This window comes from Rhinoraja longicauda, chromosome 25 (assembly GCF_053455715.1).
Source record: "Rhinoraja longicauda isolate Sanriku21f chromosome 25, sRhiLon1.1, whole genome shotgun sequence".
NCBI lineage: Eukaryota > Metazoa > Chordata > Chondrichthyes > Rajiformes > Arhynchobatidae > Rhinoraja > Rhinoraja longicauda.
The window spans coordinates 21,972,462-21,997,826 of NC_135977.1; the positions used below are offsets into that span (position 1 = coordinate 21,972,462).

General features: G+C 39.6%; 1 protein-coding gene across 11 annotated transcripts in view; it reads right to left on the bottom strand.

Moving 5' to 3' along the window:
• The window catches only part of kdm2bb (lysine (K)-specific demethylase 2Bb), a 179,125-nt gene that overhangs the window by 15,083 nt on the left and 138,677 nt on the right, over positions 1 to 25,365 (bottom strand). For 10 of the 11 annotated variants that reach the window (XM_078421646.1, XM_078421645.1, XM_078421647.1 and 7 more), the window contains 6 exons: positions 24,990 to 25,214; positions 18,067 to 18,210; positions 16,115 to 16,203; positions 5,631 to 5,901; positions 4,990 to 5,028; positions 2,565 to 3,232 (listed from right to left, as the gene is read on the bottom strand). In XM_078421646.1, the coding sequence (XP_078277772.1) occupies positions 2,565 to 3,232; positions 4,990 to 5,028; positions 5,631 to 5,901; positions 16,115 to 16,203; positions 18,067 to 18,210; positions 24,990 to 25,214 (1,436 nt within the window). The remainder of the gene's footprint in view (positions 1 to 2,564; positions 3,233 to 4,989; positions 5,029 to 5,630; positions 5,902 to 16,114; positions 16,204 to 18,066; positions 18,211 to 24,989; positions 25,215 to 25,365) is intronic. The other variant, XM_078421643.1, reaches the window with a different exon arrangement.

The window sequence follows — 25,365 nt, forward strand, 5'->3', positions numbered from 1 at the left end:
AGATTTATGTAGCGATTTACTAAATGTCCTGTGATTACCTCCTTAATAATCAATCCAGCACTTTCCAAATACCAATAATAATATGCAATAGCAGATAGATAATGTAGGCTAACTGGCCTATAGTTTCCTACTTTCTGTTTAGTTTAGTTGCAAGATACAGTGTAAAAAACAGGCCCATCAGCCTACTGGGTCCACAGATCATCTATTCATTAGTTCTAATATTATCCCACTTTCTCATCTACTCCCTACATACTAGAGGCATTTTTTTTATTACAGAGGCCAATTGACCAACTTATCTTCATAATATTTATCAAATTATTCTTGTACCCCATCTTCTATTTAAGATGTATTTTTAATCATTTCTTGCTCGTTTCCAAACATTCCCTAATTTTTGGCTTGATGCCACGATTTGCAACATGATCTATCTCTTCATTCAATTTAATCCCATCTTTAACTTCCTTAGTTATCCACAGACGGTGCATCTTTCTCATTGAATCTCAAGAATTGCAGCTTTGCTAACTTTTATGAAATATCTTAAATGCCCACCACTGCTGATCTACCATCTTACCCTTTAATCTGTTTTAAACTCCACTTTATCCAACTGTCCTTATTGGACTGCAGTTCTTAATTTTAAGACATTAATTTCAGACTTAAATTGAACCTGAAATTATACCCTACTATGATTATTCTTCTCTATGAGATTATGAATTATTCTCAGCATTACATCTAACAGTCTGTTCACTGGGCACTTCCTCAACATATTGTTCCAAGAAACTAACCCAAAAACACACAATGAAAAGGCCACAACGTGCTGGAGTAACTTAGCAGCTCAGGCAGCATGGCTGGAGAACATGGATCAGTGTCGTTTCGGGTCAGGACCAGTTCAGATGGTCTAAACTAGACTATCCATGTTCTCCAGAGATCCTGCCTGACCCGCTGAGTTACTTCAGCACTTTGTGTCTTTTTCTGAGCACTAGTAGTGATATGCATTTCACTGCTTTTCGACCAGTAGATGTTTTGGCTGGGGGGGGAATTTCACCTTTTCCAAAATGTAATGCCATTGCCTCAGAACAAAGAACCTGTTAGATGCATTGCTGAGCCTCAGGCAGCTGTGCACTCAAGTCTCTCTGGGCCACTTACTCCATTGGCTTCTATAACATCGTGCATGGCATCAGTAATTGTAAGTACTGAAAGATAATCCTTGTACTCTGATAATGATGAGCATGCATATATTACCAACTTATATCCAATGCAAAATTAGGGCATCAAATATTCAATGCAGCAGCCAATATGGTTTGAGAAGAGAAATTAAAGCATTGCATAAGCACTGAATGGAAGGCAATATGCCCTTGTAATAAAGACATTAAAAAATGCAGACATTAAAATCTTTAGCAAAATACAAAGTGCTGGAGGAACTCAGAGTCAGGCAGCATCTGGAAGAGGGAATGGACAGATGATGTTTCAGATTGGAACCCTGTCTCTGATTGATTGTAGGGGAGGAAAGCTGGAAAAGAGAGGTGGGGGGGGTGGGGCAAAGCCTGGCAAATGAGAGGTGGTGGACACAAAGACTGAAGACTCTGAAGAAGGATTTCGACCCGAAAAGTCACCTGTTTCTTTTTCCAGAAATGCCACCTGACTCATTGAATTGCGTCAGCACTTTGTGTCATCTTTGGTATAAACCAGCATCTGCAGTTCCTTCCTACACAAATGATAGGTGGATACAGGCAAGGGGGTGGAGGTAATTGGCTAAGTAACAAACGCTGGAGGTGATAAGGGTGTCAGATTAGGAGAGAAGAATAGTAAAATGTAAGCCAAAGAGAGGGATAAGGGTGCAAGGGGGCAGGAGGGAGGGGAAAAATGTGAAATAAAAGGGAAATGGGGACTCTGGCATGCGAGATAAGTGTATGAAGCAGGGGAAAGGAGCAGGATGATTGAGATGGTGCGGGCACCAGTGGGAGAGGGTTGAATATTACATGATATTGGAGAATTCAGTTCATAAGATGGGTTGTTAACCACCCAAGCTGAAAATTAAGTACTGTTCCTCCTGTTTGCGTGCGGTCTCATTCTGGCAATGGAGGAATGGGAAGGGCACTAAATAACGTTAGCAACCGGAAGCTCTAGCAGGCCTTGGTAGACAGAGCGGCAAGTAGTGAAACAAGTGGGGCGGCACAGTGGGATGTTTGCTTCCTTACAGCGCCAGAGACCCTGGTTCGATCCTGACTATGGGTGCAGTCTGTGCAGAGTTTACATATTCTCTATGTGACTGCGTGGGTTTCCTCCCACACCCCAAAGACATACAAGTTTATAGGTTAATTGAATTCTGTAAATTGTCCCTTGTGTGAAGGATAGAACTAGTGTACAGGGTAATTGTTAGTCGGTGCGGACTTAGTGGGCTGAAGGGCCTGTTTCCATGCTGTAGCTCTGAAGTAGTGATTATAGTGCTACATTTTGTAAACAAATTGAAATAGTAAATATATTTTGAAGTGAGCACTTATAATTTTTGCACATAGAGGATTCATTCTGTCCCCACCGCTCCCAGTTCCGGGTCAAGAGAAAGAAGTTACCATCTGTTCCAGGTTTTGCAGACTCTCATGCAAACGCATAAATCCTTGCGACTGAGATAGCCGAACACAGCCATCCACACCTCCCTTTGCATCACATGGTCTTCGCCGTCATCGAGGGGCAGTGAGTCTGGGGGAGGGCTGACAGGTGGAGGGCGTACCACATGTCGCTCCATTTGAATGGATTTTGTTGGTGACACTGAAGGGGGTGGCCTGGTAATAACCCTGGGAGCCCGCCTCAAACTCGTCGTAAGTTGGTGTCTAAACCTTGGAGTTCCGTTCAACTTGTGCAGCCGGTCGCAGCTTGCCAGAAGTCGTTTCGGCTTTTCTACTTTTTCACTGTCTCCTTCAGTTTTAATCGGTTGGTGATTCTCATTTGCTAAGCAGCTCTCAGTCTTATGAATTTCCTGATTGAGTTCTTTGCTCAATTCTTTACTAAGTTCTTTGTTGTGTAATCGTTTTTTACGCTTCTCTTTAAATCTCTCGCTCTTCTTCTCCTTGGATTCCGCACTTTCAGTGCTCGGACCAGCTCTTGGAGAGCTCGACCGAGACTGGTCACTTTCCTTTGTCTTCTGAGGAGTCTCGGGTGGTTCGTCCTCTGGTTCTTGCTTGATATTTCGCAGTAATTTGACAGGCGTTGGACGATCTTCATTTGGATGCAAGGATCTTTTCTAGAAAAGTAAATAAAATACACCACCAACTTATATGCTTCGCATTTCAAAGAGCCGAGAGAGTTCAAAGGAAAATGATGTGACAACATTGTGATATATTACAATACAATTCTAAAAAAGACAATGGTGGAGTAACTCAGTGGGTCGGGCAGCATCTCCGGAGAATATCTTTAGACGACATTTTGGGTCGGGATTCTTCTTAAGACCTGTTGTCTGGAGATGCTGCCTGATCTGTTGAGTTACTCCAGCATTTTGTGTCTTTTTTTGTAAACAAGCATCTACACTTCCTTGTGTCTACAATACAATTCTGTTATTCAAAGCCTACATAATGCTAACAAGATACACCAAATATATCTCAATAGGTGCAGATAGTTAGTCAGGCATTCTTGCTGTGTGAATATCTTCTTTTATCCCCAACCTCAATGTCATTAACTGAAGCCAACTGTGACTGTGAATCATGAACTAAAGGTATGGCCCATGATACAAACATTTCCAAAATATTTCTCCAGCAATGCAGCCAAAAGAGGAACCCAATTCAGCAAGGCAACAGATGTACAAGCTGCTGCTTGCTGGAAGAGTATAGAATCACACAACGGATTAATTCTTGTCACCTGCTATGAGACTTACAATCGACCATACAACAAACAATTTGTTAAATGGTCTGGCATTAGAAGATAATGCTGAGCTGCAGTTTTATAGAATTTGACAGAGTTTTGCATCCATAAAACCCCACAGATGAGTCAAAGATTTATACAACGGATATTCTAAAAATGAGAGGGAATGATTTATTCGGAACGCGAGGGCCAAATCATTTGCTCAGAGGGTGGTGGGTATATGGAATGAGCTGCTGGAGGAAATAATTGAATCAGGTATAATAACAGCATTTAATAGACATTTGGACATAGATGGGAATAGTACAGAGGGAAATGGGCCACAAATGGGCAAATGGGACCAGCTTAAATGGGGCACCTTGGTCGACATGGACAAGTTAGCCAAAGGGTCTGTTTTCGTGCTGTATATCCATCCAATACATCACGTGGATTTTTTATTTCTTCAAGGCCCATGTTTGATTGAAATAACATTCACGGTCAAATCTCCAAATGAAAATAACTTCTGACCCATGCTGTGCCTGGAACAGCACATGCAGGAACCTTGCTAAAAACAGCAGAATACCTCAAACTCAAAATAGTTTTAAATAAAGAGCAACATGACCTGATGCAAGCATTGAATTTATCGAAGCTGCCAAATAAGCAAGGGACTGGAAAAATACTTGGTGATTATCCAGAATAGTACCTGTTGAAGTTCTATGTTTGCTGCCGGGATTAGTAGTGGAGACAGATACAATGGTGGCATGTAAGAGGCTTTTAGACAGATGCATGAATATGCAGGAAAGGGAGGGATATGGATCATGTGCAAGTAGAGGAGATTGGTTTAACTTGGCATCGTGTTTGGCACGGACATTATGGAGCCAAAGGGCTGTTCTTATGCTCTACTTTTCAATGTTCTAACTATACCTACTCATGGCCACCTTCTGAAAGCATCTCGCTTTATTGGATTTGGTGGAATAAACTACAGATTCCAGTCTATCATAATGAACGTTAGCTAATCAACTGTTAGCTCCAACCAGGACTTCTCAACGCCATGACATGTCAAGTTTTAACGTTGCAGAGTGAAGTAATCAATTAGAAAAAACAATTCAAATAGGAGAAACCAGATGTTGCTGCATAGGTCAAATGTTTTAAAATATAATCAAATACCTTTCTCCTCAAGAGCTTTTCTTCCCTTCCAATCTTAAACTGCAACAAAAAAATACAGCTTCAACAAATGTTGACAAGAAATATGTGCTACGATTCTTTTTCAGAAAACATCCCTATTGTATATTTTAGATCACTGATTTATATAAATGTTTGAAAGGCAGAGTGAAATGTCCTGTTACCCTGTTAATATGGACAACACTTTCCACTGTGACATGGAGATATTTTACAGTGATGACTTAATAACGGCTGTTACTAAATTCATAATTATAGAATCCACTGAATATTTAGTAAAACACCAATTAAAAGATCAGAGCACAATTACTATTCAGGACTTGGGTAACGTTATTTTAAAACTAAATCATACAAAACAGCATGGATATTACTTTTAAAGAACAGAGGGAACATTCATCTCTCTATAATATTACATAAATAATAGCTTAGGATCCTATTAAAATATAAATCTGCTTCATTCGTGGAAGTTTATAATAAGCTTTAAAAAAATATTGTTTGATCACTATTTTTCACCAATTCATAAATCCTTCAACTACTCAGAATTAAATACAGTAGGATTAATATATAATGGAACATTAATTAAAAACATCACAAAATTGTTCCATTACAATTGCCAAATTATGTTCCACCTTTTTCCTGATAACTGGGTCTGATGTTCTATCAACAATTCGTCGCTTCCGTATTATAAGTCCATCTTCAGATTTCCTCTTGGGAACAGAGTCATCAGATCGTTTCTTGGAATGTTCCTCCGATTTCCGTTTGGAATTTTCCTCTCTGTCACCTTTTTTCTTGACAGTTTCCATGTTGTCCTTGTGCTCTTTGTTCGGCCTCTGTTCTTTTAATAGCGAACCTGGGAGGTTGGAGGCATACTTAAATCCTGGCCCTCTTTTCTGCTTATAGACCAGAAGAAAAAATAGACACAACTTTATACCTCTGGTACTTCAGCAAAATTGTCATATTAATTGTTTTATTTTGCCTATATGCACATCATTAATTAAATGCCAGACTACCATCCATTATCAGTGCTGATATATAAATACTAACACAAATATAAACACATATACATATATGCATGTGTATATGTTTACACACATACAAATATATATATGTGAACGTTCGTGTGTGTGTGTGTGTGTGTGTGTGTGAACGTACATGTGTGCGTGTGAACGTGTGAACATGAGTGTGAACGTATGTGTGTAAACGTACGTAAGTGCGAGCGTGTGTGAGCACGCACATGCTTGTGTATACAATATTCTGCACAGTACATAGAAAATCCAATGATAAAAAGAGATTTTTGACATCTGGCAGAGCTTTCAGCGATTGGTTGAAAATTTAAAAAACCTATCCTCAAAGGGGGAAATCTCTGAATTACTCAGTGCCATGTGCTAATGAACAGGAGCAGTTTAGGTTAACACTTAGATGAAAAAATAATGCAAAGGTGAGTGTTGATATTTCCAAATTAACAAGGGAGAGAACTGTACAAATTAGATGTAGGATTATTACATAAACAGGAACAAAAATAACCGTAGCTGACAAACAAAATAGTTAATGTTTCTAGATACAAGGTCTTCATAAAAAAGATAAGCTCAGAAATATACAACATGGAAATAGTCCCTTCTGCCCAACTTGTCTAAGCTGACCTAGGCAGCTTCCTGAGCAAGTCCCATTTGCCTGCATTAGGCCCATATCCCTCTAAATCTTTCCTACTTGTATGCCTGTCTAAATGTCTATTAAATGTTGCACTTGTATCCACCTCTACCACTTCCTCTGGCAGCTTATTCCATATACCAACTATCCTCTCTTTGAAAAACTTGCCTCTTTAATCTTTCCCCTCTTACCTTAAGCCTATGCTCTCTTTTTCTGGACTCCCTTACCCCGGGTAAAAGACTGTGGCAATCCATCTCATGGTTTTATAAACCTCTAAGGTCACCCCTCACCTTCTTTGCTCTTGGAAAACAGTCCCAGTGTATTCAATCTCTCTTTATAACTCAAACCCTCCATTCCTGGCAATATCCTTGTGAATCCTTTTTGCTCTCTCTCTAGCTTAATCACATCCTTCCTATAGTATGGCGAACATTATTGCAGACCATTCCAGGTGCAGTCTTACCAACGTCTATAACATGACATCTCATCTTTTGTACTCAATGTCCCGTTCGATGAAGTCAAGTGTGTCATAGGTCTTCTTCGCCATCTTGTCCGCCTGTGTCGCCACTTTCAGATAGCTATTTACTTGTACCGCTATAACACCCCCCAGAGTCCTATTATTTACAGTGCATGTCCTGCCCTGGTTTAACTTCCTAAAGCGCATGACTCCGGATTTTTCTGAGTTAAATTCTATTTGCCATCTTTTGCCCACTTTCCCCGTTGATCTATATCATGTTGTAGCCTTCGACAACCTTCTTCATTGTGCACCATCAAACCAGGTTTGGTGTCATCTGCAAAACTTACTAACCATGCCACATACATTCTTATCCAAATTGTGAAGTATATATGACAAACAGGGACCCAGCACATATTCCAGTGACACATGACTGGTCACAGACCTCCAATTGATAAACAACTCTCCACTGCCACCCTCTGTCCACTGCCACCATGTCAATTAACTAGCTCACCCCAGATTCCATGTGTTCTAAACTTTCAGAGCAGCCTGCCAAGTAGGACCTGTCTCCACGGGTATCCTGGGGGATTTCCAGGACCGCTAGGCACCGCGGGGGATTGGATGCATCCTGGATAGGGATTACCATATCATATATATACAGCCGGAAACAGGCCTTTTCGGCCATCCAAGTCCGTGCCGCCCAGTGATCCCCGCACATTAATACTATCCTACACGCACTAGGGACAATTTTTTTACATTTACCCAGCCAATTAACCTACATACCTGTACGTCTTTGGAGTGTGGGAGGAAACCGAAGATCTCGGAGAAAACCCACGCAGGTCACGGGGAGAACGTACAAACTCCTTACAGTGCAGCACCCGTAGTCAGGATCGAACCTGAGTCTCCAGCGCTGCATTCGCTGTAAAGCAGCAACTCTACCGCTGCGCTACCGTACCGCCCTAATTGTAATTGTAATATAGTTGTATAATAGTTTATTTTGGTATATTTGTTTGTATTGTATTCTGGTGGTGGGTTCTGTTTTGTTTTATTGTATTGTAAATATTGTTTTTAAATAATTGAATACATTTTTTGATAATAATTTTTTTTAAGTAGGGCCTGTCAAAAGCCTTGCTGATGTCCACGTGGACATTTTTTATCACCCTGCCTTTGTCAATCCTCTTGGTCATCTCTTCACATAACTCAATCAAATTCATCAGATAATATTTCCCACACGCCAAACTGAATACCCCTAATCTTTCCTTGCCTTTCCAATAAAGATAAAGGATTAAAGGCAGTATGAATCAAAGATAACTGAAAGGGAATTGAATTATGTTCTCCAGGATATAAATCTACTTATTGAGATTTAAAGCAACAGTCATAGAACTATTCAGCATGAAAACAAGCCCTTCCACCCAATCTGTCCATGCCAACCATGTTGGTATTCTGGGCTAGTTCAGTGTAACTCAGTGGGTAAGGCCTGTGTTTGACATACTGTATATCCCTCCAACCCTTCCTTTTGACACATCTGTCCAAATGTCTTTTGAAAGTCGTAATTTTGTCTGCTTCAATAACAATTTAATATTCATCCTGTTGGTATACAATAAGCACTGCCAAAGAGTGGAAAAGAGAATGCAACTAATTTTCAGGCAAATTTTAAAAAGATAAAGAAATCTTACAATGTAGTTATTATAGGAAAGGTTTTCTTGAAGCAGATTATTAAAATAACATTGTACATGGAATCCATAAAGTATAGACCTGAAATTTCCAGTCCAACAAGACACGGTGCTGATCTAGTACTAGTAAAAGCAGCGAGGCAAACAGATGTTTTAGTGGGGGTGTACTTAGAAATAATGATCACAGGTATTTATTTCATAAAATGCTGGAGTAACTCAGCGGGTCAGGCAGCATCTCAGGAGAGAAGGAATGGGTGACGGTTTTGGGTCGAGACCCTTCTTCAGACTGATGTCAGGGGGGTGGGACAAAGGAAGGACATGGGTGGAGACAGGAAGATAGAGGGAGAACTGGGAAGGGGGGGGGGAAGAGAGCGACAGAGGAGCCCAGCGGTATGAACATTGACTTCAAGTTTCGCTCTCTTCCCCTCCCCCTTCCCAGTTCTCCCTCTATCTTCCTGTCTCCACCTATATCCTTCCTTTGTCCCGCCCCCCTGACATCAGTCTGGAGAACGGTCTCGACCCGAAACGTCATCCATTCCTTCTCTCCTGAGATGCTGCCTGACCTGCTGAGTTACTCCAGCATTTTGTGAAATAAATACCATCGATTTGTACCAGCATCTGCAGTTATTTTCTTACAATAATAGACAATAGACAATAGGTGCAGGAGTAGGCCATTCAGCCCTTCGAGCCAGCACCGCCATTCAATGCGATCATGGCTGATCACTCTCAATCAGTACCCCGTTCCTGCCTTCTCCCCATACCCCCTCACTCCGCTATCCTTAAGAGCTCTATCCAGCGCTCTCTTGAAAGCATCCAACGAACTGGCCTCCACTGCCTTCTGAGGCAGAGAATTCCACACCTTCACCACTCTCTGACTGAAAAAGTTCTTCCTCATCTCCGTTCTAAATGGCCTACCCCTTATTCTTAAACTGTGGCCCCTTGTTCTGAATCACAATGTCATTAGGTTTGGAAAGGTTGAGGAGGGCAAGGAAAAATCAATGTGAAAATGTGCTAACTCCAGTGTGCTGGAAGGGGATCTGACCCAACAGGTTGGAATTAAAGATTGTAGTATAAAACAGAATTGTCCAAAAACATTGACTTGGCCTCAAGCAGATGATTTTGGAGATTCTGTAAGCCCCACACCAAACCTCATGCCATCCTAGAGATAAATGCTGGAGTAACTCAGTGGGTAAGGCATCATCTCTGGAGAACAAGGATAGATTGAGTGTTTCCAGCCTATTCTGATTTTGTTTTGGGTGTGGGAAAGAGACAATTCCAGAATGCTGCAATGACATTCTGGCTGACCATCTTATTAGATCAGCTTTACACCGTCTCATTCTCATTTTTCTTTCTCTAGTTATTTCCCACAATTTAGCCCGTTTGGAAAGGTTTGCAGGCAAAAGGCAAAGCTACGGACGTATTTCTCCAACTGCTGTTCCATGCCACATGGTGGCAGTGTATAAACGGGTTGCTCATCGTTTCAGAGACATTAGTTTGTCCAATATTGTATGCACAAAATCAAAAAGAAGAAAATGGGACTTTTAAAAAAAAACGGAATAAAACTTCAATATAACTTTAAAACTGTCTGAGATGTTCAAATGCTTAAAATCTGCCAAATTAATTCTCTCAAATTACTCAGAAAATAAACTGTTGAGCACAGCCAAATAAAATCTCGAGTGCACTCATCGTCAATGAGTACAGTACGCATTTTCAGACATCATGCATGAATCATAAAGCAAATAACAGATTACAGAGCCCATTTTCTGTTGTTTACATCACAACTGAAAATTAATTATAATCCCCAATTAGGTCAAAATTGTTAACGTCCGCAGTCGTTTACATAGTAGTGGTAATAATCTATTTTGTTAAGCATTGTTAAAATATACATTTACCGCTTGCAATACTGCATATTGCTTTTTAAAATAATGACTAAGAAAGCATTAACTATCAAACAAAGTAAAATAGAGACTTTCAAATATATGTCAGTTTGTTGGACCTCATCAGCAACATCAATTTAGGTTCTCAGTTGTAACCTATCAAATTTATCACGTGAATTTAGATTGTTTATCATAAATCAGAATCCAGTATCAGACTTTTAGTTCAATGATGACCTTTGTTTCTTTCTGTAATTATTTTTTAATTGAAAAATATATGCATATTGCAATTTGTTAGCTAATAATATTTAATTGTATCTCGCATAAAAACATCAATATAAAGTCATAAACCACTAGTCCAGAGTCTGAAAAAACACATGGCTTTTATAAAGTACAGCATTTTACTCCTACTGACTTAGTTCTAAACTAATCGACATGTTCAGAAATTTACATTTTAGATACAAAATAAATCAATAATCTAAAGAAAAGTAAATTCACATGAATATAGATTATTTATCACAAATCAGATTCCAGTATCAGACTTTTAGTTCAATGATGATCTTTGTTTCTTTCTGTAATTCTTTTCATTAAATATACGCATATTCCATTTTGTTAGCTAATAATATTAACTGTATCTTGCATAAAAACAATAAAACTGAAGCAGTATATTAGTGGCCTTCTGCCATTTTGCAAAATCTGGTGGTGTCGTACATGCACAAAAGTAATAATTTTAACATGTTATTAAGGAATCAAATAAAAATAAATGAAGTGATCAAATCAAATGCCAGCCAACCATAAAGAGACAGATACAGTCAAATTAGAACGCGGTGAGTGACTATAAATGTGTTCTTGCAAAACAATCACTAAAGTGTTAGACATTGCTCAGAACCAGCACTGAAGCTGAATGTATTCCAGCTACTGTATAAACTGATTAGCGCATCTTTTATCTATTCAGTTCATTATTTTTTTAGAATGCCGACCATCTTTCCCAGTTCACTTGGTTGTGTGTTAGTTATTCATTGGTGCAAGAAACCACAAAATATCTGAGGCAGCTCCACTTAGCAATCCATGCGTTTATGATTTTTTACAACACATGGGGAAAAGCACTAGGTGGAATCTAAGAAATGAATCAGTCCTCGCTGAGCTGATTAACCTTTTGGCAGCTGGCCCAAAATTAGCTCCACCAGAGATCTCTGGAAAGGTCACTCGACTGAACTTTTGGAGAGGGTGACCAGAGGGAAAAATACAAAACAACAGTTCAAGGAGACAGATTTGGTTCTTACATTGGGTTAATAACTAGTTTGTCCCATTGTTCAAAACTTACTTCCTAACTTTTTTTAAATTAATGATGGGGGACCAGTAGTTCACCAAATCAACAATCCTATGAATAAAAGCACAATGAAACCTTCACATATACGTTAGTTCCATAACAATGAAAGGCATTTTATTATGTTCTATTTTAAATGTTATACAACTCCACAAATTTCATGTCATCTGTAATACATTATTGTATTACATTGTATTGTATTATATATATATATAATACATTGTATTATATATATATATATAATACAAACAAAGGTTCAAGCACAATTCCTGCAGTACACAATTTGTTGCAGAGAAATATCTATCCACCTCTACCCTTTGTAGAAACAAAATGCTGGAGTGACTCAGCGGGTCAGGCAGCATCTCGGGAGAGAAGGAATGGGTGATGTTCAGACTGATGTCAGGGGAGGGGGTGGGACAAAGATAGGAGGTAGTCGGAGGCAGGAAGACTAGTGGGAGAACTGGGAAGGGGGAGGGGATAACGAGGGGAAGCAGGGACTACCTGAAGTTAGAGAAGTCAATGTTCATACCGCTGGGGTGAAAACGGCCCAAGCGAAATATGAGGTGTTGTTCCTCCAATTTGCGCTGGGCCTCACTCTGACAATGGAGGAGGCCCAGGACAGAAAGGTTAGATTGGGAATGGGAGGGGCTGAGTTGAAGTGTTGAGCCACCGGGAGACCTCTACTCTTTGGTCCTTTCAATAAGCCACTTTTGGATCGAGTTCATCAACATATCTAAGGGATCCTTTGAGCCTTAACCTTCTGGACCTGCATCCTTCATGGGACCTTGTCAAAGTCTCAATACAAGCTATGGGCTACATCTATTGCCCTGCCTTCATCAACCTTCTTGGTTACTTTAAAAAAAATCAGATTCATGCCCAGTCCATTGATGTATCCATATTTATACGTTTTAGAGGACATCCAAGACTCTAATATGGTCTATCTTCAAGACATCGTAATTAACTTTCCCAAGTTCCCTAGTCTTCCCCGGAGAAATATTCACTGAGGACCTTGGCTTCTCATACTGCTCCACACATTGATGACAACTTTGGTTTCTGAAGGGGCCCGATTCTCCCTCTCATTATCCGTTCCCCTTAATATAACATTTCTTTAGATTCTTCTTTATCTTATCTGCCTGATTGACCTCATGTCCCACTTTTTGCCTTCCTGATTTCCTTACATATGCTTCTCAATTCCCGATAGTCATCCAGAGATGACCCATCCTATTCCTGACCCATGCCAGCTCCTTTTTCCTCACCAGAGCCTTGATTTCACTCATCGTCGAGGGTTCCTTATTCCTGCCTGGCCTGGTCCTTCAATCTAACAGGAACATGTATACCTTGAACTCTCTCTATCACACTTTTAGAAGCCTCCTATTTCCTGGACATCTCTCTTGCCGCTAACAACCTGCTCGAATCAGCTTTTGCAAGTTCACATAAAGCGCAATATAATAAATATTTCTACCACAGTAAATTAGTGTCTGATGTGTTCCTAATTTCATGATCCCATAAACACTTCACAGTCATAAAGCAAGATGCAAAGCCAAATACCTTTCCAAGGATAAGAACATTAATTGATTTTCCAAAACTATCACTGTACACAATCCAAGAGAACAATAAAACCTCTTACAATTAAAATGAAATTTGGTTCATTTGGTCACTGTAAAATAACCTGGCTCCAACTGCAGTAATTGATAGCTCTGCTTGTTTGTAGCAAGACCACAGCATTAACATTTCCACAGAAAGATTAATGGAATCCTGAAGATTTATTTATATTTTTACTGTAAACCCAGATCAAACATATCTACTGGGTCATGTTCACTCCCCTCATCTACATTCCAAAAAAAACCCTAATTACATTCAACAGAAAAGTTCTAGACAGCTTAATTAAAATATTAACTACAGATCTATGTGTTTCACACACAGTTACCTCCTTAACCTTTTAAGATAATTTGACATGCACTATTCCGAAACATAAAGCATGTTTCCATCCTTCTGGCACTTTCAGCCTACAAGACTGAGACATGTTCCATGAAACATGTTCCCTGCCTTGTTTCATAGCAAATTAATACATTCCATTAGCTTCAACATTTTCATTTCATTCCCTGGTCTGTGTTTGATAACATCAGTTAAGCCTTGATACAAGAAGTGATCGCAGAGACACCTATCTTTGGTGGATTAACGATAATTTAGTTTAACTCTTTTGAATAGAACCATGTGCCACATCCATTATTTGCTGCAAAACTGACAGCAATGAGATCGACATATGTGAGCTAACCAATAAGTAGGTTCATCATTATGCTGTATCTGTAGGGATTCTAACCATGGGTCAAATTGAAAGCTGTTAGCTGAACATATGGGAACAGTACCATCCACAGCATTCCATAAGGGATTATGACAGCAGTATAATGTCATCAGCTTGCATCATCACAATCAACAAAAAAAGCACTAAATACATCATAAAAAAGTGAACGCTGTCTAACCTAAATAAGAACAAACCGCGACTGTGAATGGATGCAATTAACCGCACCTCGTCAAAGTATATGAACGACAATTTGTTAATTGGCTCAACCAAGTAATGCTGATTTAACTGAAAATATTTTCATTTGACAATAAGGACACAGTCAATTGTGACTATGAGTTAATCTTGCAAATATTTTAAAATATCTCTTTTTCTAAAAGAAAAATAATGAAACCTTGTCAAAAAATTGACGATGCAATTCCTCTCAGATGCAATCAAGTTTCAGGTCCAGTACTGGGCTGAGTTCTACAATTTGCAAAGATTTGTTTTAATGGTCAGAACTGTGAGGAAACAGGAATCAGCCTTAACTCCCACCCTTGCCTTTACACTACTGATGCCTGCTGGAGTTTAAAGACAATGGGAAAAGTAGCAGAGAATTTAAAAACAGCAGGAACAGAGGTCCGGGGAATTTAAAAGGAGCAGGATCAGAGATTTGGTGTGTTTATAAAAAGCGGAAGCAGAGACTTGGGGAATGTAAAAGGCCCTTTGATAGTGCACAGGTGTATTGAGAATTAAATGCGTGTAGGAAAAGTATCCAGTGGCAAGCTGCAGTTAACTGAATTACTAATCGATTCATTGTGGAGTACCCAAAATACTAAAAGATACCTGGATTATGCATCTTCAGGATGTGGTCACACTACAAGTAAAGAATTGACAGGCAGAAAGGGAAAGAGTGAACACCAAGCACTGTAGGATACACCAGATGTGTGTAACCCCCTTCCCACCTATCCCCTCCATGGCATCACCTTCTCTAACACACTGCTTTAGATACCATTGAAGTCACCTCCCTTGTCAAGCCAAGTTCATGAAACCACAGGCAGCTCTGTAGGAAAGTTTTATAGTGATAAGTGATTAAATTGCTAGGGAAACACAGAAGTGCATCTGCAGCCACAAACTAGTCACTAAGATGGCTTGTTCTCACCCTGGTGAAAGGTAAAGGGATTTCTCAGACTAGGTACAGAATATTCTAGAGGAGGCAGGTGAGCAGTATGTGGTTGTGGTTCACATCAATACCAACCATAGCGCATCTGGTTGAGCTGCTGCCTCACGATGCCACAGACCAGAGTTCAATCCTGATTTCGGGCACTGTCTGTGTGGAGTTTACACATTCTCCCTGTGTCCACGTGGGTTTCTTTCAGGTGCTCCAGTTTCTCCCCATCCCCACATCCCAAAGATGTGTGGGTTTGTAGGCTAATTGGCCAGTGTAAGATTGCCCCTACTGTGAAAACTAGCATGAACAGGTGACTGATAGTTGGCATGGACTCGGTGGGCCGAATGGTCTATTTCCACGCTGAATCTTTCAAACAATTCAACCGCATTGGTGAAAAAATGAGACGATGTTCAACAAGCTAAATATAGGGAATGAGGTAATTGTTGAAATAAGACCTCAAAACAAAAACAGGTCTACTAACCTCAGAATTACTAATCAGTTCCTCACGCTAAGAACAAGATACCAAATTTGGTTGCTCAGCCGTGATCGCTTTGAATGGTGGGCCAGGCTCCAAGGGTCAAATGGCCTCGCCTTCCTTTAATGTTTCCAAATGTGGAAGATCAGGGCTAGATCTCTGATTCTCTCAACAATTTTTAAAAAAAGAGGCCAGAAAGAAAACTCTAGTTATACTTACTTTCCCTGTTTTACCCTCATGGTTACACTTAGGACATTCCCAGCAGTTTGGCAGCTCTTCATTGACAACTCCATCTCCATCCTGCAACTACCAGGAAACACAGGAAATATATCCATAAAAATTGATAATTCTTTACCAATACAAAATGACAGAATAGTACTTTGTCTAAAACAAAGTAGGCAACTGAAATAATCTATATACTAAAACTCTCGTTTGTTTATTTGTTTGTTGCTGAACTACAGCCAAAACGGTACACGATAGCGTGTCAATTTTAGGCCCACCTTACTCACCGTCGTCCCTTTGGTGCTAATGGAACAAGTTTCATTGAAATCGGTGTTATATTTTTTAAGTTATTCACATTTTAAAGTTTAAATCTATCTCCTAGGGAGGGAGGGAGGAGAAGGGGGATTGAGGGGGATGGAGTGGGGGGGGAGGGGAAGGGGGGAGGGGAGGGGAGGGGGAGGGGAGGAGGGAGGGGGGATGGAGGGAGGGAGAGGATGGAGGGAGGGGAAGGAGAGGGGGGTGGAGGAGGGTGGGAGGGTGAGGAGGGGGGGGGGAGAGGGGGAGGAGGGGGAGGAGGGGGGAGGAGAGGGTGCTGCACCAATGCAGGAGATTTGTGCCCAACAGGTCCACTTGGTCTAGTTCCGTATAAAATACATCATATAATAGTCACTGAATCTGATTAATAACATATTTGGGAAAGAGAAAAGCAGACGCATATATTATCAAAATCATGAATCATGGCCTGTAACCAATTCACAAGGCACAACATGTGTCATAAGTTTGTAGAGGCAGGGTGAAGCGTAAGATACATTTTAAAGGCTAAAATACACACTAACTTTGACTAAAATAATGGCCAATTGCCAATGGTGAGATTGCAGGTGCTATACAACTTAGTGAATCATAATAATATTTTGTGACTAAGGAAGAAAAGTGGCTACCGCAATAGTATTTAAACTAATTAAAATAGAAGCGAATGTTTAGATAGCTGTACAATCTGTTTAACCTATCATCTTATGCTGCTACATTGAAAAACTAGCTCAAACTATAAATCACGACAGGTGCAAACTAAAAAGATATTGTACACTGTATTTGGAATTTCTCTATTTGACAGTGAAAAACAAGTGTGTTTCACAGGCAAAAATCACAAATGATTTGAATCATAGCTTCATTACAAGCCTTTAACAGACTTGTTTTGAATTCATTTCTTTTGGGGTGGAACATAAATATCAATATCAATATTACAAGCTTTGGATCACATCCGTTAAGACTGAATCCAGAATACCCATGGTACAGTTCACAGTGAAGAATCTCTGAATCTCAGCTCAAAGCCTTGAACATAAGATGCATTTAAATCTGAATAGAATAATTTATGAGTCTATCCAAAAATATAATGGTAACCAGTACTTGAATATCAAATTGATTTTTAATGCCCTTGTGTACCCATGCAATGCCTGCAATATGTTTGTAGCATTTTTGGTAAAGAGGGAGAGGTTTAATTTAACTAGTAATCTCTCGACAAATGAATATCATAATAAAAAATATCAAAAAATGTTCAGTTCTGAATGGACCAACATCAAAACACTGCTTTAAATTTCCCTCCTGGGATAAATAAAGTTATATCGTATCATATCATGACCTAAAAAAAATAAAAAAATTCTTCCCTATTACTTTTCAATATGAATTGTTCATTTATTGCAGGCTAATTGCTAACAAAATACCTACTAATGATTGAAATGCATTTTATATTTTAAGTCCCTGTGGACTTCTATTTCATACCAAAATCCTCAGCAGGATATATTTGAGGCACTTTCTTCCAATTTAATCTTAAATGTAATTGATTATCGGGCAGAATTCATTATCAAAATTATACATGAAAAAGAGGTGGCAACTAAAATGCAACACTTTGATGAAATAAGTGGGGAAAAAGTTTGCCTCTTGTCGTCTTACCTTTAAGCAGCCTGGATGCACAATTTCATTACAAATTGAGCATTCCATCAGCATGAAATTGAATTTTGCCTCTTCTTCTTCCACAGTGTCCTCTTTTCCTGCTTCTCCACAGATGAGACAGACAGCTGTGTGTGGCAGGACTGGCTATGGAAAAGAGATACCAAGTAGTTTAAAAATCCTGTTTGCTGATGCATGCCATCAAAACCAACCACCATTCCCAGTCCACGATAGTCTCATCTCACAGATCTATTCATTATTCTGGATAAGTATCCATAATACATTATCGATTTCTAAAAAAAATGTCCAATCCTAACTGTAAAGTCAAGAACACTGCAGATGCTGGAGATCTGAAATAAATACGAAACACTTCCATCAGAACCTTAAAATCACTTTCATCTTTGGTACTAAAAATAAAAATTTCCACTGTAATTTTATTTCCAACAGTGTACACCTGATTTTCTCCTGTTATACATACCATTTCCAGGCAAGTATTTAGCCTTTAGTTTGTCTGAATGAATGCTAAACACAAATCTTTGTGCAAAACTATCATCTAGATGGGCAAATAACTCTTGTGGTGCTCAATTGTCTGCACTCTCAATTCTAAACAAGGTTTAATAAGCTATGAACAAATAGGTCTGTTTCGCCTTACTAGGTTTCCTTGCAGGTTTATAGCAATTACCATTCCCTTCTATTGCCTCTCTTGAATTTGTCAATGTTCATTCATGCCCCATTATAAATTAATTGAACTTAAAATTCCTCTCCACAGCTGCAGTGTACGCCTGCAACTTTTATGCTAGCTCTGCACATTTCCAAGTCTGCTTTAACACCCTACTCCACTCAAACATTAATGTCAGTCTTCAGCTACTTGAGCTCTCTGCCTCATCATTGCTCCAATCCAAAATCCCACCTTTAACCTGTTTGACCATAATATGGTCACTTTCAATAATTCATATTTTCTGTTTTACCATGTTAAAGGCAGTTTGTAAGAAAGCAGGATCTAACTATCCTGAAAATGAAGACAAAACAAAAGTGAAATAATGAAACATGGAGAAACAAGAAACTGTAGATCCTGGTTTACAAAAAAAAGATACAAAGTGCTGGAGTAACTCAGCAGGCCAGGCAACAACTTTAGAGAACACGGATAGGTGATGTTTCAGGTCAAGTCCGAAGAAAGGTTCGGAGCTGAAAAATCACCTATTCATGTTCTTCAGAGATGCTGCCTAATCTGCCGAGTTACTCCAGCACTTTGGGTCTTTTTAAAAAGGAAATACATGAGCCTTTATTTTATCTTCATTTTGACATTGCAAAATATTCAATGCAATAGTACTAGTCTCAAATTAAACACCACGAGACAGAATGCTCTTACTGCCAAACATTCAGTACGACTACAACAGGATTACTTTATTCAATCTACACGAGAAAGAATACTTACAGCAAATAACTATTCAATTTAAACAGTTTTAAACATCAAATTACAGAATTTTCCAGCTGCCTTAATTAGTAAATGCTACTAAGCCCCTTCAAATTAAGCAATGCGTATGAGAGTTATGTAATTTTCTTAATATTGAGAAATATAGCAGAAACAAGGACAAGAAAAAGAAACAGTGAAAGCATACAGAGATTCATTTACCCTGTTCCAATGCAAATTCACATTAATTGAACACTATTTAACACTTAGATTAAACAATTAGAGATTTGTTGAACTGGATAGACTTCCTGGCTTCACTGTTAGCACAGTCTGTAAGTGCACAAAAGCATAGCAAATATAAACACATGTTCCAAAGTGAGAGCAAAGCAGTGATCTTGGAGCAGAGGGAACTTGACATTCACCATTAATGCACCTGGTTATTAACCTCATGCATTTTCTGCTAATTTCATTTTCATAGCGAATTCTAGGCCAACAGTAGACCACTGAGTGGTTCAGTTTTGTAAGAAACCAGGAAAGGTGCACAGAGACAAATAGTACGCGTATTAGCTACAATTTAAATAAAATAATCATAAAATGGTGTCTGGAACAATAATAGATGGATGATGATCATTGCAAAATAAATAGCATGGCAACTGATTCTGCAGGGTGCAAGAAAAAAACATCTGTTCCAAGGACTTTCCCCATAGGTAAGTCTATTTTTTAGTAAGCAGGGCACTGGATTAATTTTTTTAATAATTAGTATTAAAAAAATCCCAAATTGAATGTGATGTGGAAAAATATGAAGTCATGCACTTTGGTGGCACAAAACAAACAGTAGAGATTTTTTTTAAAATGGTGACTGTGGTTTAAATCAGCATCTCCATTTCCTTCCTACACTGATAAAGAAATGTTGATGCTCAAAGGGTGTTCTTCGTCAAAAGTCACTGAAAGCTGTATGTGCAGCTGCAGCATTTTTATTCAGAGACGATTTAAGGACAGCAGTAGAGGAACCATACATACTGCAATTATATTGGCCTTGGGGAGACCATACCCAAAGTATTGCATGCAGTTTTGTCCTCATTACTTAAAGAATGAAGACAAATGACATGCAGCAAAGATTCACAAGACTGAGAATGCAGATTTACCATATGAAACTGATTGAAATCTATAGCCTGTAGCTTTTAGGTGGTTTCATTAAAACAGATAAAAAAAGATAAAGGACTCAACAAAGTGGATGCTTGAAGTCAGATTCGCTGGTTAATGAATTGAAAACTATGGGTAAGCCATTTCGGACTGAGACAAAGGAAAATGAGGTTGACAAATCTTTGGAGTTCTCAGCATAGATCTCATTCATTGAACGTTTGAAAACAAAGTTTGTTAGATTTCTGAATATTGAAAAGATCATGGAGAAAGTGCAGGAAATGTTGCAGAGGAAGAAGATCAGCTATAATCTTGGTGATTGGAGGAGCAAGTTAGCAACGCCGAATGTCCTACTCCAGAGTCGCATGTCTGAACAAGGGTTCCAATCCGAAATGAAGTCTGAAGAAGGGTCCTATCCATTCCCTCCACAGATGCTGCTTGACCCACTGAGTTCCTCCAGCACTTTGTTTTGCTCAAAATTCCAGTATCTGCAGTTCTTTATCTCCTGATTTTTTAAAATTGCATCACTATCTTAACAGCACATTTAAACTGTTTATTGTTTTCCATTATGGGTGAAATTAAAGACACACAATTGAAATTCTAAATCAGATATTTTCCTTATGTGTAGGAAGGAACTGCAGATGCTGGTTTACACCGAAGATAGACACAAAAAGCTGGCGTACCTCAGCGGGTCAGGCAGCATCTCTGGAGAAAAGGAATAGGTGACATTTCAGGTCAAGACCCTTCTTCAGACAATTAGGTGAGAGGGAAACAAGAGATACGAAAAGATACATAGAAAAAATGAATGAACAGTATGCAAAAGGACAAATCAAAGCCGGCAACGATGATCAAGGAAAGGTGGAGCCCACAAAGGTCCATTGTTGGCTGTGTAGAAGCTGAGACAAACTGTGAAACTCAGCAGGTCAACAGTGAAATTAGTACGACGATTAGGGTGTTGGAAGGGCTGAGAGGGGATGCAAGAGATAAGTGGAGTTAGAGAAATCAATATTCATACCGCTGGGTTATAAGCTACCTAAGCAAAATATGAGGTTGTTCCTCCAATTTTCATTTGGCCTCACTCTGACAGTGGAGGCGGCCCAGGACAGAAAGTTCAGTGAGGGAATGGGAAGAAACAGTTTCCCTAACTGTGATACTGACAGCCAAGGTGCCACCGATGCTGGACATGGTGCATGAAAGCAATTTTCAGAGTGCTCAAATTTCTCCAAATGAGAGAAAGTGCACCAATGTGTCATATTTGTAGAAAGAAGCAGGGAAAGTAGAAGAACATTTTAACAATTTTTACCAGTATACACAATAATTTTAAAGGATTGGGAATTTTATAAAATATAGAAGATTTCTAGAGGACATAGGTTCACGGTGAAGGGGAAAAGATTTAATAGGAATCTGAGGAGTAACTTTTTCACACAAAGGGTGGTGGGTGTATGGAACAAGCTGCCAGAGGATGTAGTTGAGGCTGGGACTATATAATCGAGAGAGGACATGGATAGAGAACTGGTTGGCAGACAGGAAGCAGAGTAGGAATTAACGGGTCCTTTTCAGAATGGCAGGCAGTGACCAGTGGGGTGTCGCAAGGCTTGGTGCTGGGACCCCAGTTATTTACAATATATATTAACGATTTAGATGAGGGATTTAGATAAATGTGACATCTCCAAGTTTGCGGATGACACAAAGCTAGGTGGCAGTGAGAGCTGCGATGAGGTTGCTATGAGGCTGCAGGGTGACTTGGATAGGTTGGGTGAGTGGGCAGATGCACGGCAGATGCAGTATAATATGGATAAATGTGAGGTTATCCACTTTGCTGGCAAGAATAGGAAGGCAGATTATTATCTGAATAGTGTTAGAATAGGAAAAGGGGAGGTGTAACAAGTCCTGGGTGTGCTTGCACATCAGTCACTGAAAGTAAACACGCAGGTACAGCAGGCAGTGAAGAAAGCTAATGGCATGTTGGCCTTCATTGCGAGCGGATTTGAGTTTAAGAGCAAGGAGGTCCAACTGCAGTTGTACAGGGCCCTGGTGAGACCGCACCTGGAGTATTGGGTGCAATTTGTTTCCTAACTTGAGGAAGGATATTATTGCTATTGTAGGAGTGCAGCGTAGGTTCACCAGGTTAATTCCCGGGATGGCGGGACTGACATATGATGAAAGAATGGGTCGACTGGGTTTGTATTTACTGGAATTTAGAAGGATGAGAGGGGATCTAATAGAAAAATATAAAATTCTTAAAGGATTGGACAGGCTAGATGCAGGAAAAATATTCCCGATGTTGGGGGGGTCCAGAACCAGGGGTCACGGTTTTAGAATAAGGTGTAGGCCATTTTGGACTGAGATGAAGAAAAAATTCTTCACCCTGAGAGTTGTGAATCTGTGGAATTCTCTGCCACAGGAGGCAGTGGAGGCCAATTCACCAGATGTTTTTGAGAGAGAGTTAGATTTAGCTGTTCAGGCTAAAGGAATCAAGGGATATGGGGAAAAAAGCAGGAACGGGGTACTGATTTTAGATGATCAGCCATGATCATATTGAATGGCGGTGCTGGCTCGAAGGGCCAAATAGCCTACTCCTGCACCTATTTTTCTATGTTTCTATCCCAATGCTTAAGAAACAGTTGGACAAGTACATGGATAGGACAGGTTTGGAGGATATGGACCAAGTGCAGGCAGGTGGGACTCATGTGGCTGGCCGGTGTGGAAATGTTTGGCCTATTTTGCATATTTTGTATTCCCTTATTTGGAATAAGATTTTTGCAGTGTACTTTCCGACAAAGTTGCAATGATTCTGCAAACTGTCCCAGGTTCTTTCTCTCATTGTATAGGGAATGCTGGAGTATTATTCGTGACGAAATACCCATTGGAGTGGGTGGATGACGGCTTGCGATGTTGTTATTGAGGGAGGCATTTGGGAAATGGATGAGAAGACTTAGCTCTACTTAGCATGAAGAAGACCAACTTGAGTGAATTGACCAAAAGCGAATGGAAGTGCAAAGCCAGTAAATTGCATATAAAAATGAAAAATAGGTCACTGTACTTTTCTATGTTCTCTGTTAGTCTTAAAAACACATTAAAAGTAATAGATTATTGGACTCCTTGGAGGGAAATCTGAAGAAGGATCCTGACATGAGACGTCACATATCGATATCCTCCAGAGATGCTGCCTGACCTGCTGAGTTACTCCAGCACTCTGCATTTTTTGTAAACCAGCATCTGCAGGCCTTTTGGAGATATGGGGTTGTTAAGTTTGCTAATGATTAAAACACTGGCTTTTTTTACTGCTAAATGTCAACATTTTTTGTCAAAAATAGAGTTCAATCACTATGCAAATTAATAAATTTTCCCTTACGGCTGTCAAAAAGTATGTGGTATTACTTTAATTCAACTGTGGAGTGAGGGTTTGCAGGAAGAAAAAGCTGTATGTACAGGCACCAACATTCCTTTCCTTCCTGAAGAATTGTTTTGAATTGAGAGTACACTTGTATATATACCTAGAGCAATTATTCACATTTAACAGCTTCATTCATTTTAAAAATTTTAATTTTACGATGGAAAATTATTTTCCAGCAAAATTCCCAGACAACCCAATACATGAATGTGAATTGCCCTCGTTTGAACGTTGTCCCATCTTGGCACACGTGAGCATAAACTGCTCCAATTTACAACTTAAAACAGGGCCTTGGACACGACCATTAAAGATCTCCTGCATTGATGTTCTAGAACTGACCAAATTGTGCTCCAACCACAATAATCTTCCACTGAAAACACTGACTTTCATCTTACAAGATATTCCCTTTGACCTATCCATGCCTCACCCACTCACTCATCGACTTAAAATTTACTTGTTTTCCTTCTTTCCCAACAGCTATAAAGGCCTTTCACTTGAAACTTCAACTTTCTTTTTTCACAGATGCAGCCTGATATGGCGAGTGTTTCCAACAGTTTTCATTTTAGACTTACAATATTAGCAGTTTTTTTTAATAGATTTCAGTATAAATTTAGAAAATTTGGGTGGCATAGTGGCGCAGTGGTAGAGTTGCTACCTCGCAGCGCCACAGACCCGGGTCCGATCTTGACTATCTGTGCTGCCTGTGTGGGGTTTGCACATTCTCTATGCGACCACATAGATTTTCTCCGGTTTCCTACCACAGTCCAAAGACGTGCAGGTTTGTAGGTTAATTGGCCCTCTGTAAATTGCCCCAAGTGCCTGAATGCCCTCATGAAAACATGTTAAAAATTGCCTTTTTGCTAAGGATTACTGGATCAGCAGGAATTGTAAGAACAAAATCCAAACAATGGGAGCTTTTACATTTATCAATCTTTACAGAATACTCAGCAAATAAAAATATTTCACCCATTTGTGACTTACTGCAATGCATTGTCTCAGGATACAGGACTGCTTCATTCTCCCTGGTCCTCCAAATTTCTTCATATCCTTGCAGAAATGGCATTCTCCACATTCGGTCCTGAGACATGCCTCGCACTTCCGACATCTTGTTCTCCTTCTGCGTGCTCCAGCGGTGGCTCTGTTAGCCGCAAGCTTCACCGCTGCAGAGGTTCCAAGCTTTCCTTTTGGTCGTCCTACTGTCCGGTGCTGAGAATAGCCAAAAGAAATCCCAATTAGTTCCGTTTGCTCAAATCGAAGGTGCTCTATTTTATAGGTGCATGTGCAGAAACTCATTGTCTGAGGAGGTTAGAAGATGTTTGTGAAGAGAGGGCAAAGTTTAGGCAACTGCTGAAGAGGT